Source organism: Gossypium raimondii, chromosome 13, assembly GCF_025698545.1.
Source record: "Gossypium raimondii isolate GPD5lz chromosome 13, ASM2569854v1, whole genome shotgun sequence".
In the NCBI taxonomy this organism is placed as follows: domain Eukaryota; kingdom Viridiplantae; phylum Streptophyta; class Magnoliopsida; order Malvales; family Malvaceae; genus Gossypium; species Gossypium raimondii.
The window spans coordinates 7,152,347-7,169,468 of NC_068577.1; the positions used below are offsets into that span (position 1 = coordinate 7,152,347).

At 32.1% G+C, this 17,122-nt stretch overlaps 3 protein-coding genes across 4 annotated transcripts; 2 read left to right on the forward strand and 1 right to left on the reverse strand.

Annotated features, from left to right (window-relative positions):
• Positions 1 to 822: 822 nt before the first annotated feature.
• LOC105781952 (uncharacterized) lies at positions 823 to 2,177 on the forward strand. The gene is made up of 2 exons (XM_012606466.2): positions 823 to 1,343; positions 1,444 to 2,177. Exon 2 carries the CDS (start codon positions 1,504 to 1,506, stop codon positions 1,966 to 1,968), a length of 465 nt encoding a protein of 154 aa, XP_012461920.1. The 5' UTR covers positions 823 to 1,343; positions 1,444 to 1,503; the 3' UTR covers positions 1,969 to 2,177.
• Positions 2,178 to 4,218: 2,041 nt separating this feature from the next.
• LOC105784470 (CMP-sialic acid transporter 4-like) lies at positions 4,219 to 6,263 on the forward strand. The gene is made up of 7 exons (XM_052626984.1): positions 4,219 to 4,358; positions 4,721 to 4,769; positions 4,882 to 4,923; positions 5,187 to 5,308; positions 5,553 to 5,612; positions 6,122 to 6,170; positions 6,249 to 6,263. Exons 2-7 carry the CDS (start codon positions 4,761 to 4,763, stop codon positions 6,261 to 6,263), a joined length of 297 nt encoding a protein of 98 aa, XP_052482944.1. The 5' UTR covers positions 4,219 to 4,358; positions 4,721 to 4,760.
• Positions 6,264 to 8,340: 2,077 nt separating this feature from the next.
• Positions 8,341 to 13,004, reverse strand: LOC105783494 (damage-control phosphatase At2g17340). 2 transcript variants are annotated; one of them, XM_052627208.1, is made up of 12 exons: positions 12,691 to 13,002; positions 12,120 to 12,185; positions 11,386 to 11,452; positions 11,204 to 11,272; positions 10,696 to 10,836; positions 10,079 to 10,211; positions 9,901 to 9,983; positions 9,510 to 9,584; positions 9,345 to 9,422; positions 9,177 to 9,254; positions 8,795 to 8,857; positions 8,341 to 8,702 (listed from the first exon to the last, which is right to left on the reverse strand). In XM_052627208.1, the coding sequence occupies exons 1-12, from the start codon at positions 12,858 to 12,860 to the stop codon at positions 8,622 to 8,624; spliced, it is 1,104 nt and encodes a 367-aa protein (XP_052483168.1). In that variant the 5' UTR covers positions 12,861 to 13,002; the 3' UTR covers positions 8,341 to 8,621. The 2 variants fall into 2 exon arrangements, 1 of the variants encoding a protein (XP_052483168.1); XR_008193039.1 differs by having other exon boundaries at positions 8,515 to 8,702; positions 8,795 to 8,973; positions 12,691 to 13,004.
• Positions 13,005 to 17,122: the final 4,118 nt, after the last annotated feature.

Genomic DNA, 17,122 nt, shown 5'->3' on the forward strand with positions numbered 1-17,122 from the left:
AATTTCCTTTCTTTCACGTTTTTGGTTATTTCAAAACTTGTACATTGAGTTGGTGTTTGTGATAATTTGATTGTTTCTTAGTTTTTATTATTATTATTAATCATTAGGTTTTAAATATTTATGATGATATTTACATGTGATGTGAGATTATTGCCTTTATGTATATGGTATTTGTTTATTGGTTTTATGGATTATTTATGTTTATTAACATATAGGTTTATGAATCCTCATCTCGCATTGTACATCATTATTCCATCTTTTTTTTATTTCGTTCAAAAGAATTACATCAAATATCGTTTAAATATCAAAATCAATGTATCCAAAAATCTTCAAAATACTCGAAGTTTGGAATCCTCGAGATAATTGAGCCCTAACGTATTGGGTTCTAATTTTCTCGTCGAATCTAAATAATCGAAAATTTTCAAACATACAAATTTCAAATAAAAGCTCATTCTCGGGAATTTGACGCGTTGTGTCCTAACGCATTGAATATGACGTATTATTTTCTCGAGACGAGGATTTTAAGGTAATATTCGATATTTAGGAATTTTGTGAAATCGAACCTTAACTTACGGGGTTTTTATTTTCTCATTTGACCCAGATAATCGGACATCCTCCTCAAGATGCATAGGTTTTAAAAGACGAAAGATAAACTTAATTTTGAGGATTTAAAATGTTGCACTCTAACTTACTGAGTGTGACGATTTATTTCTTTGAAATAAGTGAATCTCATCGTCTAATTCATTTTATTCAAAATAAAATGATCGTATTTAAAAATCTTTTCAAAATTTCGACATTAAGACATTAAACAATCAATTCGGTACCAATTTTGGGCGTCACGAGGGTGCTAACCCTTCCTCATGCGTAACTGACTCCTGAACTTGTTTTCTCAAATTTCGCAGACCAAAATTATTTTCAAGGTGAGCCGATCACACCTCAATAAAGGATTGGTGGCGACTCCCATTTTCATTTTCAAAATCGATACCCATTTTTCAACTTTCAAAAAAATGGTTTCGACAGATGGTTTGTGGAGGGAGATAGTACCTTAGCAACAAAAGTTGTTTGGGATGATGAGCTGACGTTGATATTTTGTGAGCTTTGCTTGAATGAAGTCAATGCACAACTCATCTAAACTCAAAAGGATGGGAAAATGTCATTGCTCTTTTTCAAGCAAAAACACAAAAAAAAATATGGAAAACCTCAATTGAAAAATAAGTGGGATACATTAAAAAAAGGAGTGGAGGCTATGGAGGGAGTTGCTTAAGGAATCTACAGGTATTGGATGGTGTCCATCTAAAAAGATGGTCGATGCTACCGAAGAATGGTGGGCTGCAAAAATACAGGTTAGTGTAAAATGTATCATTATTTTAATGCATAAAGTTTATTGAAATTAATATTTTACAATTATAAAAATCTTAGTATAACATTTAACATGTTATGTAGGAAAATCTTGATTTTAAAGGATTTAAGAAGAAATGAATTGAACCATGCTTGAATGAGTTAATGCGGCAAATGTTTCCTGGCATTGTAGCCACTGGAGAGAACGCATGGGCACCTTCGTCTGGTGTTCTTCCAAGTGGGGTTCCTATGGTAGATGATGCACCTAATGAGGGATTTGGTGATTCAGATGAACATAGTAACGAGAATGAAGGTATTCTTCCTGATGAGGTACCATCAAACCCTTTTCATGAAATTCCTAATCGAAGAAAGCAAACACTTGGGGCTGTACATGGTAAAGAAAAAAAATCAAGTTCAAGTAGAAAATCATCAAGAAATACATTAACTACTCAGATTGAGAAATTGTGTGAGAGTATGGCTAGTCCTAGGAAGTTAGTGAATGAAATTATTTTTCCTCACTCTCAATATACTATTTCAAATGCAATGGATGCTTTGCGTGCTTTGGGAGATGAAATTCCAAAAAAGATGAACTGTACTATTTTGCCACCAAAATGTTCCAAATACCCGTAAAACGAGAAGTGTTTTTGAACTTAGATCCAGATGATAGGGTTTGGTGGCTTCGACGTAAGTATGCTGAACAAAATCCAATTGCATCATTTTCATCCTTGGTAGCAACATCCTCATTTCCCTTCCAACCATACCATCAACCACCTCCACCATAAGCTCCTTAGAATTATTATTGTAATATAACTATACTACTTTTTTATATGTAAAACTAATGTATGATGCTTTTTATGTTTGGTATTTTTATGCTATGCTTTTAATCAAGTTTCGGTGTTGTATAGAATGTCACGAAATGTTAATTTATTTTCATTTGATTACTTTTTCAGGTTATGGATGAATTTAACAATATGCATAATAGTTTTGATATGAATTATGATACCCCTGAATTAAGTGAAGAAGTTCAACGAAGAATAGCCACAATTGTTACCCAAGTTGAGCACAACAATTATCATGAAGAGGAAGAATATGTGTTAAGCAGTGTATTGGTACACCATGAAACTTATTTCACTATGCAACCGCGTATGGATTCAAATTATACAGGTCAAATGTGGGTGGACGAAGTATTAAATGGACACGATGATCGCTGCATGAATAGTTTTAGGATGCCAAAAAATATATTTCACAGCTTGTTGCATGATTTGCAAACAAATTATCGCTTAAAGAATGGGAAAGTATCGGCGATGGAGAAGTTAGCATTATCATTGTACATTCTTGGAAATAGAGGATCAAATTCAAATGCAACAGAGTGATTTCAACGATCTGGGGAAACTGTTAGTAATATTTTTACTGATATGTTGCATATATTTGCTCGAATGGGAATAGACACGATTAAACCCACTGAAGGTCAATACGAGGAAGTACCGAACCATATTCGACATGATACAAGATATTGGCCTCACTTTAAGGTAAAATTTACACAATCTTTATATTTTTAAAATGTAAATTATTTCTAACTTTTATCTCATTACTTGTATTTATTTTAAAGGATTGTATTGGGGCCATAGATGAAACACACATAAAAGCATGCATTTCACATTCTTGTCAAATACCTTATATCGGACGGAAAGGTGAACCAACTCAAAATATTATGGCAGTTTGTGACTTCAACATGTGCTTTATTTTTGCATTTCCTGGTTGGGAAGGAACAACACATGATAGTAGAATTTTTTTGCAAGCACTTAGAAAACAAGAGTTAAAGTTTCCACACCCTCCACCAAGTTGAACTTTAATTTTTTTTAATTAATTTTTACATGAAAAAATATTAAAATTTTTAATTTATTTTTAAACTTGATATTATGTTTTACTTTTTTGTAGAAAAATATTATCTTGTGGATTCAGGATATCCACAAATGGCAGGTTTTCTAAGTCCATATAGGGGGGAACGATATCATTTACCTGATTTTCGTCAAGGTAATCATCAAGTATCTAGAAAAAAAATCTCTAATCATGCTCATTCTTCGTTACGCTCTGTGATTGAACGAACATTTGGAGTGTGGAAAAAAATAGCCAATATTAAGAAATATTCCAAGTTATTCATTCAACAAGCAAGTTTTAATAGTTATTGCAACAATGGTTTTGCATAATTACATTCGAAGACATGCTTGGTCAAATGATGAGGATTTTCGACAATTTGAGAATATACCCAACATGCCAATCTCTTCAGGCCATTTTGATAGAAGTGAATCGAGTTCTTCTAACAGAGAAAGTGACCTTAAAATCACGATATTAAGGGAAACCATTGCAACTAGTTTAATGAATCCATATTTGTAAAAACATTTTGTATCATAACCTAATTTCTAGTAATAATGAAACTTGTTATGTCTTATGTTACTATATTTTTTTATTAAAAATCATCCATTTAGATACTTCAAATTTTGATCAAAGTATAATGTTACTATTTGTGAAAATAATATTTATCATTGTCATAAAAAATATTTAACTATAAAAATTAAAAATAATTATCATTTTATCTAATAAATAATTTAAATTGATTATATAATTCATTAAAATATTGGAAGATACATTTTAATATTTTATTAAATGAATTTATAAATTCACATATTTTAATAATTTTAAAAAAGTAAAATAATTTTAAAAAATTTTATTATATATCAATTCTAATCTGATGTACTTAATAGTCATTTTTTATTCTCACCTCACCGCTACAGCTGCATTTAAATCCAAACACACACTCCACCATTGTTTCTAATCTCACCGCTACAGTATCTAATATCACCACTACAGTAACTAATCTCAACGCCACCGCTGTTTTTAATCTCACCGAAGCTAAACACACCGCCACCGCTGTTTTTAATCTCACTGGAGCTAAGTGAGATTCAGTGGGCAGCTTTCATTCTTCTATGTGCTGGCTGCACCACAGCACAGCTAAACTCTCGGTAAGAGTGATAGAACCTTCCTAATTATTCCCTTGATTGGATGGATCCATAGATCTTCTTCGATTACATGCTTGTTACTTGATACAAACTTGTTGACATTGGAGATTGCCTTTGTTTAAGCGATGGATGTGTCTATTGCGTCTTGGTAAATTTCTAAAATTGAGAGAGAACTATTTAAGAATTTCAAGCTGTCTGTTTTATATGGTTATAAGTCCCATATTTGAAATGGCATTCGATATCTCAATTACATGCCATTCGGCTCAATGAAGATGGGGGCTGCTTTTCTTAATTTGGAATGTTATAAGTTTTATGCTAAATTTATCATTCAGCTACGCTTTACTAAGTGGCATTAATTTTTGCAGTTCTGACCACGTTCTTCAAACACCTTTGCAAGGTTGGATAATGGCCATTGTAAGTTGCAAAAAAAGTGGAAAGTTCTTTTAGTCCAGTGATGGAGAAAAATAAATTGATTTATCACTTCAAAGTTCAAATTTTTTATAATTGATATCTTTATACTTTGCAGGTGATGGCCCTTTTGAGTGGATTTGCAGGAGTGTACACCGAGGTTAATTTTTTGAGATACTCATTGCAATTTTCTTTTCTTTCTTTTTTAGCTGCAACATGTTTAGAATATTATTTACTGTTGAGATGTTTAACTGTTGTTGCCTGATATGGTCCTATTGAATTTATTTGGTTTATAATTCTACTTGATCTCTGAAAAAGTATTGATTCAATTAAAATGCACACTGAACTTCTGCAGAGTGCAACTAGTAAAATCCTTAACTGTTATAGGCATTCATGTTGTTTATTTCCTTTCTCTGCTACCAGGCCATAATTAAGAAGCGCACATCAAGGAATATAAATGTGCAGAATTTCTGGTTGTATAGCTTTGGAATGGCCTTCAATGCTGTAGTAATACTGATACAAGATTTCGATGCTGCCATGAACAAGTAATCTGAGCCTCTTAATTTGTTTCTGGTATCTATCTTAGAAATTATCATTGACTTTGCATGTCATGTATGTATGTCTATGGAACATAGATACGACTCATTACTTATAAATGCATCTATTTGTCTTACAAAATGAAGAATCCTCTATTTATCACTTTAAAATAGTGTTCTATCTTAATAAATTTATAATCCGAGACAATTTTATCAATTATATAAACTTTTGAACTATGTTTCATTTGCTCAGGGGTTTCTTCCATGGATACTCAATCATTACCACTCTCATGATCCTTAACCATGCACTCAGGTATTTACATTCTCCTTTCTGACTTGATCTGTTTGCCGGAAACTAGCTGCTGACTCCATTCATTGTTTTGTCATAGAAGTTGCATTTAAGAAGATCTTACTATTTTTTCCTGGTAGTTATGAGGAATTAAAGTTTGTTATTGGAGAATAATTATGAACTGTAGAGAATTTCTTAGACCAACATAAAATTTTTAACTGTCAGAATAGCATGTTTCGAAATGCAATGAGCTACAAAGCCATTACTCGATCATTACCACTCTCATGATCCTTAACCATCTGAAGTTCCGCAAACTAACTCTTCACGTCAATCGTCACTGCTATAGCTAAACTACAGCCAGAAATAATAAGGATCTCTGACATTTATACCATAAGTATATATTCTTTTTGCAATGATAGCTTATATTTTTTAGACATCCTTTTCCTTGTTCCAGTGAGGTACCAGCTAAGTATGGACTTGTTAGTTTCCTTGTGCTTTCGTGAAATATGCTTATGTATTTGTTCCATTTGCAGTGGCATTGCAGTGCCTATGGTAATGAAATATGCAGACAAATTTGTGAAGGTATGTTTTGATTGCAAAATTTATCTGTAATTGTTGTATTCATTTGTCCGCTTTTACATTCGCCTTTCTGATTGTTAGAATCTTGTGAGTTAGCCCTGTCATGGTTGTCCAAAAAAGTAATGTTCATACATTTGCATGGACATACATATGTAATTTAATCAACAATGAAAGAAATTGCTGGTCCTTCCTCAAGATGAATGGATTTACTTGTTTATTCTGCTGGTTACGTTATATATAACTGGCAGTTTTATTGATGCTGGAACCTATCAATAAGGTGCTTGCTTTATTTAAAATGAGTTGATTGTACTATTTACAAGTTACCTTTGATCCCGATAAAGTCTTTTGCGGCTTAATAATAATTTAAGAATCATCTGTAGCTGATGATATTAGATGCCTGCTAGCGAGCAATTGAAGCTAAGAAATGAGTTAACTTCCTTGTAATGAGATACCTCCAATGTTGCGCAGGTGTATTCTACTCCGGTTGCAATGCTTCTCACAGCCATTGTTTCGGAGTTTCTTTTTGGCTTTAAATCTTACCCTTGCTTTCTTCCTTGGTGCCATGTAAGTTATCTCCAACCACATTTTAATACCCATACAGATAATGATATTTCTCATGCATGGCAAACTTCAATTATGTCTCTATGTGGTAAGAACTCATGTTTCTCTTGTTATTTCAGTGTTGTGTCACTGTCGGTATACGTGCACTCTGCAGGGAAGTTGCAAAGATAGTGATTTCTTGTGCCGCATTCCTGCGCATTGTAAATTCTTGCTTACCAAGGTTTTTGCTTTCATTCCCATATGTATTTTCCCTTTCTTCCGTTACCTTACAATCATATATATTTCAAAAGCTGAAAATAGTTTTAGACAAGGTTTGTTGAGGGTCGGGGTCGAACCGAATCATGCACAACGTGCATGGTTCGCCTTATTAGGTACCCGTCGAGGTACTCTGCCTCTTCAAGCATTCAGGCTCTCGTTAGAGTCAGGAGAGAACCCTGACATGGGGTCCGACCCTCAGCAAGGTTTTTTCAAATACTGATGTTGTTAAGCTGGCAATTTCCCAGTTCCATATTCTTTGTTTAACCTTTTTCAACAGTTAAGACAGTTGAGAGGTTTAAGAAAATATTAAGGACCTTTATTTGTAAATCCACCAACATCTTTAGGAATTTGAGGTATCAACGCTTAAGGTCGATTGCATTACTTTTGAATTTATCAAATATATAGTGTTTATGTTTTCGCATTGTTACTTAAATACAACAAAATACCTTAATTTGACAGATGTCATAAAAGAATTGCTTTGTATGTCTCTTTGGAGTTTTGGACACGTGTCATAAAAGGATTGCTTTAATTTTATATAGAAAGTATAGACTTCTCAATTTTATAAGAACTTGTATTATAATTGTATACATTTGGATTACGATTTCTTGCATTTCATAATATATATTTGGTCTACTTTTGGGAAAAGAATAAAATAGATGTTTAAAATGAATTCCATCCTCTATGGAATTGAGAAGATAGTTCTTTAATTTAATTTAGTCCTTGCCCTTTACAATAACATAAATTTCGAACTAATTTGTTGCATATAAATTACTAAACTATGGAGGAAACTATAATTGTTTTACCTACTTAGACTAATTTTCAAGTTTCATAAAATATAAAGGGATAAAATTCACATTTAAACATAATGTTCAATTTTAAGATGGTTGGGAAGTTACTGAATTCAATCTTTATACTTTTAACTTTACATAATCTAAACCTACTTTTATAATGGTATTAACTCAAATTACTATTTACCTTTAAGTGTTTGATGTGAAATTTCATAACAAAACAGCTTTAAAACATTCAATTGACGAACTTTTTATCGCATTAAGTTGTTTAACCTTTTTTTTTTTTTAAAGTACAAGGCCTAGAACCCAAAATTTGGCACCAAAACCAGAATTTGGCCTTAAACTTTATATTTTTTATTTATTACAAACAAGTAATGCCAATTTTAATATGACAAATCCTCCAAATGCAAGTAAAAAATTAATAACAATTTTAATAAAAAAAAATCGACTAAATGATGACACCATAACAGGGACTGACGCCATTATCGTCCCTAAATTTTATCATTATTATTTTATGCAAATATTCCAAGTTTAACTTATGTGAACTCTCAAAAAATCCAAAAAAATTGTTCAAAGAAAATTGAATCAATTGTTACATGTTACTCTACCTTCAAGGTATTCAAATTTCATCAGATTATAAAAATAAAAATAAAAATATGATGGTAGCTCAAGCCTGCATGAGTTTCTTCATCATCCAATCCCCTAGTTTACATGCATTTTGCATAGAAATAAAAATGAAGGGCATGCAACTAGCTTTCACATTTCATTATTAAATTAATTTGAGAGCTTTATAATGTTCCAAGCTGACCTGAGTGGCACTTTTTATATGGTCCTGAATGACTTTTTATCAACCCAAAACTTCATTGTATTTAAAAACACAATCGTATAGCCGTCCTCCGAGAAACTGGGCTACCTCGGGATGTTTTACCTGCAAATTGAATATACATGTCAAACTACATAAAAGTTCTGCAAATGCCTGAAATATTGCAAAAGCAATATAGATAGAGGTGGAACTTTTACCATTCCGATCTTGAGTGAATCACACTTGAACTGAGCATAAAGATTAGTCTCTATTCCGCGACCCTTAATATACATATAAAGAAACCGAATATCTTAGTTGCTAACAGTTGATCGACAAGGATTAAATCTGAGCATAAAACACAGAAGCAACCTAAATCATAGTCAGCAGCACATTTGACCTATTCCACCAAATACACAATGAAGGTTGAACAAGTTAAACACTAACACAATCCTAAGCAATAGATTATGATCAAGTTAGACAATAGATAATGCTATTTGAATAGCCGGGGTTTGATTTCGGTTCTTGTTGCATTCTCAAAGTCACAAGGCAAAGGAAGAACATTTTTTACGTGAAATCTGCTGGATTATGAGAAAAACCTACCATGCCTTCCAAAATAACTAGGTCTGCATCACTTGCCAGGTAGGCGAGCTCTTGTGATACTCTCGTAAGATCAATAACCTGCAAAAACAAGAAGAGGCTGTTACTTTGATAACCAATGAAAGCTCTTTATCAAGTTTGGATGCATTAGGCAAAAATAGCATATCTTACCGGCAAATCGTTACCAGAATTGGCAATCAAAAGATTTGAAGTATCAACACCGATAAGCTTACCACTTTCATCCTTCAACTGGTAAAAATAAGCATTCAATATGTTAGAGATGAGAGGGAAAAAAGCATAATAATCATAATCTAGAACTGTTTCTCTTTCTATCACCTTCGATATAATTTCAATCAATTCGGGATAAGTTACATCATTGATGGAAGGCAAGTCATTAGCTGCCAACACAACCTGAGCAAAGAGGAAAAGATTACAAACATAATTCTATCTGATCTTTTATAATGAATATCTAATACCAGTGGAACGATGAAATCTCAGTGATCAGGGTTCAATCTCTTGCTTACTATATGAAATAACGACCACAGTTAAGTGCAAGGACTAAAGTTATATACTAAGCGTATCAACATAATAAATATATCTAAGACAGACTTTAAGATTGTTGAAACCAATAATGAAAGTGAAGAACTGATAACAGGCGCATATATAAGACACATGTATATATTATTTAAATGAGTATATGAAATACTTTTAGATTTTAATTGCAAACCTGGGTTCCACACTTTAGCAACTCTCTTGCAAATGGCAAAATACCCAAGATCACATCTGCACCAGAGTTATCTACAAAAATGACTGCCTGCCATTGCAATATCAACTTTCAATTTTATTGAAAAGTGAATTGCAAAGAGAAAAGATGTCTTAATATATATACATTACATAAGAAGGACTTGCCTTTTTCCAAGATTTTTTGTTCCATTTTGCTTTAAAAGTGTCGAAGTCATCAATGACCCAAGGTCGAGGAACAAGGTTTTGACAACTAGCCAAAAAGGACATTCCATCCCTTGAGAAAACCTCAGCAAGCTTCCAGAGGTAAGGTAAAATAGTACATAAGAAAAGTAAGTACCACTGCAAAAGTTATCCTATTCGGTATACTTTAATTCAAAAAGATTATAAATGCCACAGAAATTATCTAAATCAGAACACATGAAACATGTTATACAATCATAGTTCATCCATGGGAAAAGATGATCATGACAACCAGCAAAAATAAAAAAGAACCCTGATCCAAATGGAAAATGTTTCGAAGACGGAGTGGTTTAAGAGAGCATGAAAAATGCAGGATAATTTACGTTGCAAGAAATCCAGATAGAGCCAAGAGATTATTATGGTTCAAGTTGCTTATCTCAGATAGTTTGGATTAAAAAATGCCTGATGGAGATGAGTAAAAAACATGGTAAGTTTGTAACTAGACCAACAAATACAATCTGCCAGTTATTGTGAGTGTAAATACTTTTTGACAATTACGGTGATTGGTGAGATGAATATCACATAGTGATTGATCTACCTGTGCAGAACCAAGATCGAATATGTTTCCAGCAAATATTCCTCTAACTAGATTCTCAAGGCGCTTCCCACCATCTTCAATATCATCATTAAGACAAACTACTTCCGGAAATAGGGAGATAGCCTTGGTATTCTCTTCATCCTATTGCAAATTTTCCAAAGAAGAACAGTGTTCATAAAAATGTGAACAGCATATAACACTGGCAATTATATATCTTAACACCTGACACCTCCACTGACCTCCATCAAGTATCAACTATTCTTACATTGCAAGTTGGACAAACCGTAAAATGATTATAACATAATCCCTACCTTCATCTACAATGTTCGTTATTGTTTGTTACTCTTTGAAGAATCATCAGTTTACCAAAAAGGAAATAAAATTACCAGTATTGTTCATGCAAGCTGATGTGTTTTCACTCATCAAAATTAGAAAGTTAAAAAATGGAATTCTGACTACTTGCGTTTAAAAAAACAATTTTTATCATTACATGAACTTAAATACTCACTTTGACTTTCTTGAATATATCTCTAAACCCCAGTTCTCTAAGAACCTGTTCACGAAGTCGGCAGAGAAGCTACAAAACCGCAAAACTATCATGAGGACCACATTGAATATCTTCAAGAAAAAACCATTCTGAAATCCATAAAATTGACATAGAAATTAGTTTTGAAAAAGAATCTGACTTACAATACAATCAGGTGGCCCGCCATGGCTTTCTGGATCTTTCTTTATGTCATCAAGTATATCAGCATACCTTTCACAGCATTAAGCAAAAAGAATACACAAATGTGATAAGAAATACTGAAGGAAACAGTTGCACATGCTTATGACTTATGAGCAACCAATGCATTTGATGGAGGAACCATCAAAATTTGCATAAAGAACATGTTCACAGATGAAACCAAATGAACTTTAAAGGAATCGTACATAGAGATATAGAGGGCGCAAAAGTAGGACTTCTTATTTAATATGTCAAATGAAGAAATATATTGTTTAAATTTATTTAACAAAATAGGTCAAATTGACAAGAGGATGCCACCGTTGGAAAAAAAAGGTTCTACTATCTTTTCTAGAGGTTTTTTGAAAGTTTCACTAGTCCAATACAGTACAGTTAGATGTACAATACAGGTACAAATATATGTCCGACCAATTACAAAGTAGAATCCAATCAGTATAACGCACAGCAGAAGAAGAACCAGGCAAAGCTGGACCAATTCGGAAAGAACCCGACTACGTTTCCAGAGGTTTTTTGTGCCATTCTACTACCTAAAATAGCTGAAAATGCCATTCAATAATGACATTTCTCTCCTTTACCAATTTGACCTATTTTACTAAAAAAACGTCAAACTTAATTCGTTATTTTAAAATGTATTTTAATCTGATATATGTACATATGTGTATATAAAAGAAATAACCAATACCTTTGAGCAAATTTCTCAGCTTTAGTTGGAGCATCAACCACGGTAGTATCGCTCTCAGCTCTCTTCCTGCAATAAATTGTAGTTATGAGCAGAATCGTACGGAAAAATTTATCCTTTTAGTTTACCATTATCGCCTAATGAACAGCAAAGCAATTCGATTAGAATTTAGAAAGAAAACGTAAAAATCATCAAATAATAGTATATAACAAAAATGAACAATCATTAGAACCGAAGAACTTAATGGAAGAATCTCAAATTATCCAATTTTCCAGGAAAAGAAAGAACAAAATTATTCTTAAAATAATAATAATAATAATAGCATACTAACATAAAAGAACCATCATTAGAACCGCCGAACTTAGAACCTCAAATTACCCAATTTTCCAGGTAAAGAAAGAACATAAATAATTAAAAGATTTAAAAAAAGAGTAAAATCACAAATAATAGCATAGTAACATAATAGAACAATTTAGAACCTAAGAACTACTTAAAAGGGATAATCTCAAATTACCCATTATTCCTGGGTAAAAAATAAGATAGAAATTCAAAAGAAAAAGAAAAAGAGTGGTACTTGAAGGAGGGAATGGAATTGCGGAAAAGGTCGATCCAGGCAATTTCAGTAGGGGTAGCCTTTCGAGGATTATCGGAAGGGAATCTGTAAGGAATGGTGCATGCCCTGTAGTTGGACTCGATGGGCGTTGTCAGCAATGGAAATGCCCCCATCGCTGAATCGCTCTCCATTCCTTCCTTTCTCTGTGTTGGGAATATCAGAAAAAATAATAATAAACGCAACGAAAACAAGCTCCACCCACGAAGCTCGTTCTAAGTTTTCTTTTCTTTCTTCTGTATATTTTCTCTCTCTGATAGGGATACAAGTAAAATCAATACTTTCAATTTAACTTATTTTTTATCTAAATTTTTTTTCTCACATCTAATCTCATTGCCACTATTATTTTTACACTAAATAAAAATAAATGTACCGTTTATCCAAACTCACCCTTAAACCATCCTCTCTTCTTTGGATAAAAATACCGAAAAAGTAAAAATAAAAGTTTCCTTTTTCAATATTAGAAAATGTCGGCTAAATGATCTAGTAAATGAAAATGTCGGTTAATTAGTGTAGGCAAAAAATAAGTTATACAACCATAATTTTAATGATATAGTAATTTAAATGAAATTTTTAAATAATTTAATTATTATTTTGTGACTTTTAAAATTAAATAATTAAAACCTAAACTTATAAATAATAATTTACTGAGTATAATTTATTTTATTTATTTGGAAAATATTTACTTTTTAAATTAATCCTCGTAAAAATTTAAAATTAATTTGATGAAATAACATTATTAAGAGTGTACATGAGAGTTTAATAACATTTTAAAAGTTAAAATATGCTAAGATATTCTTTGATAAGGGTGTACATATTTTAATTAAAACCGGATTAATTAATTGAATAGAACTAATTTGATTAATCGATTAATCATCAAAATTAATTTAATTAAAAGTCAATTAAAGGTATTATAAAATTTTGATTATAGATTGATTCCGTTCAAAAACAGATAATTAATTAAATTAACCAAAATTAATATTAAATAGTATATATCTATAAGCCCAATATATAAATCAAATCGACCTATAATTATTGATATAATAAGTCAAAAGGAGAAAATATATATATCATGGAAGATAATATTAATATAATGTTGCCATGGATAGTGTTTTTATTGTAATGTTTGTATTTTTAATTTAGTGTTGTGATTGCGTTATTTATTGTTGGGTAATCTACAAAAATAGTCACTTTTGTTTGCTTCAGGTTACATTTTAGTCACTTATGTTTGAAATGTTACGTTTTAGTCACTTATGTTATTATTTTGTTACAAAGTGATCACTCTACCGTTAAGTTCCGTTATCTCTCTAACGGTAATCCTATGTGGCAGTCCAACTAGATTTTAAGTGCCAACTTGGATTTTTAAATGGGATAAAAATAGATTTTAAATTAAATAAATTTAATTAATTAAAATTTTTAAACCTAAACCTTAACTGAAAAAACTGTTCATCTCCTCTTTTTAATTTTTCTTCGTCTCTTCTTTTTTTAGGTTTTTCTTTTTTTTTCATTTGGCTGGAAAAACTATTATTAAGATCAAAATAGTTGAAATCAAATTGACTGCTTCATAAAGATGGATTCAATGGAGAGTCCAGGTATGTCTTCTTTGCATTCCTCTGCCTCTTTTATTCAATACTGAAAAACAAAAGATTAAATTTTTTATTGTTTAATGAAAACCCTGAAAATAGATTGAATTTTTTATTGTAAGTGGAATCACTTTTTCTGCCGATAGGGACTCAACTGCTAATCTTCATACTAAAAATAACTAAGATCACCAACCCTTTGGAATGCATCTTCTCTAATATTGATAGGGACTCAACTGCTATACATGCTACCGTTTCTGCAGACATTCTGCATGTGAAATTGAGAACAAAAGTTTTAAATCAAAGATTAGTAAGCTTATTCCATCTTATCATCCATCAATCTCAATGTCTACACAAAGGATTAGGAGGTGCCAAATGTTCCATAAAACGTGATAAATTGGAAAAAAAATATTGCATAAAAATTATTTTGCAGTGAAGGGTTAAGAAGAAAACCCCAAACATGATTTGATTCTAAGGATAAGGGCTTCCTAGAGTTGTGTATGAGTGTTCATGGCCTTTTAGCATTGGGTTTAGGTTTGTTAGAGGGATGGATTAGTTTGTTATTCTTAAAATAGCCACCACCCCACTCCCCCCCAAAAAACAGGTGAAGAGAGTAAACATAGCTCCCCAACTGGCAACCACTAAATAACTTAGATAGCCCAAGCATGAACATATATTGTCAATATATTTCTAGTGGAAAGAAGAAATAGTAAACAGTAAGGGAGTATTTTTGTTTCTTTGACCTGTCTACTGAACAAAACCAAAAACAATTGTAAATCTATCAAATAAGAATGAAGCAAAATTTCATTTAATAAAGTGCTTCCTCTTATGTTGTCTCTCGTTTCTGAATAAGCAAATCATAAGAAAAAGGAAGGTGGCATTTAAAAAATCATCCACAATTCTTTTTCTTCTCCATCTTAAAGCTAGTTTTTGAGCATATACCCCACAGCTTCTCTGTAAAGAATCCTATTACATAATTACTGAGATAAATTGATTTATCTTCTACACTTTCTCTGTGAATAATGATTACTATTTTCATGTTTTAGATTATGTATTTTAATGTTGTCCAAATGTGAATATTGACTGCTGTCCGAATGTCCTAAAATGTTCATAAATTCATTAGTGATGTTGTTTGAAATTGAACTGAAGTTGAGATAATATTTTTTTCAGGTTTGAATTGTGCAATTTGTTGATACTAATATAATGTTTTATTTTCTTTTTTGGTTTAGGGTTTGAAGTTGAACAAAATACTTTAGGGGGAGATTTTGGAGGAGAAGCATTTGACTCAGATGATAGTTCATATAAAGCTTATGAGTCAGGTACTGTTTATTCTGATTCTTTTGAGTCTAATAGTGATAGGGTAGATGAACCAGAGGTTGAACTAGTAGGTGAAATGATACAGAAGGAGTTAGACCACTTACTGGGTTCAAGTTTTTGGAGTTTAGAAGATGATTTTAATAGTAACAGTGATGATGATTTGAATAATGACGTGGATTATGATAAATATGGGAATAAAAAGTACCATCTATTCAATCCTCAAACTGATATGAAGAACCCTATATTGATAAATGGTTTGGTTTTCCCTAGTAGAGACATTTTAAAAGATGCAATTAAACAGTATGGGAGGATAAATAGGGTAGAAACCAAACTAACTAGGAATGACAAGCTTAGGGTGAAAGCAGTCTGTGTACCTAGTTGTCCATGGACATTATGGGCATCCAAGTTAAATCCCAAGGATCCAATGGATGGGAGTTGGCAAATTAAGACCTTAGCCAACCACAATAAGTGTGGCAAGGTAATGAAAAATAAGAATATTACTTCAAAGTGGATGGCTAGACATTATTTACACAAATTTCAAGTTGATCCTAATTATTCCTTAACATCCTTACAAAATGATATTAGGGGGATTTTGGAACAATAGTGTCTCGGACTAAATGTATGAGGGCTAAGATTAGGGCTCTCGAACTAGTTCAAGGGAATCACAAAGCCCAATATGCCAATATATATGATTATTTACTTGAGTTAAGGAGAAGCAACCCTGGTACAACAACCATCTGTAAATTAGACTGTAGGCTATTTCAGAGGCTTTATATATGCCTTGAAGCATGCAAATCAGGTTGGTTAACTGGTTGTAAGAGAATTATAGGGTTAGATGGGTGTTGGCTGAAAGGATATTATGGTGGACATTTGCTTGCTGCTGTCGGGGTTGATGCCAATGATTGTATATATCCAAGTGGCTTTTTTTTGCAGCTTGAGAGTGAAAACAAACAATCATGGTTTTGGTTCCTCGAGTTGTTACAGAGGATTTGGAGATCGACAACTCCTACAATATATGCTTCATGTCTGACAAACAAAAGGTACTATAAAGTCATAGTATACGCTAAATTGTTTATATAAAAATGATTACTTAGCATGTTGTTTTAATTGTTTTACAGGGTTTAATAGAAGCGATTTCTTTGTTGTTCCCTAATGCTGAAGCAAGAAATTGTGCCAGACATCTTTACAATAATTTTAAAAATATGGAAGGATTTAGAGGCCAAGTTTTGCGTCTTACTTACTGGAAAGCTGCTAAAGTAACTTTTCCAAGACAATTTGAAGAAGCAATGTCTGAAATGAGGTCACTGTCAGAATCTGCTGAGGCTTGGCTGCGTGACAAGGATCTAAGAACTTGGTCAAGAGCCCACTTTTCAACTAGATGCAAATCTGATCTATTACTGAACAACAACAATGAATGTTTCAACAAGGTTAAAATTTATTTTTTAAATCTGGCTATTTATCACTTCATGTTGTATAATTATTGTTGGAGTTATTTAAAG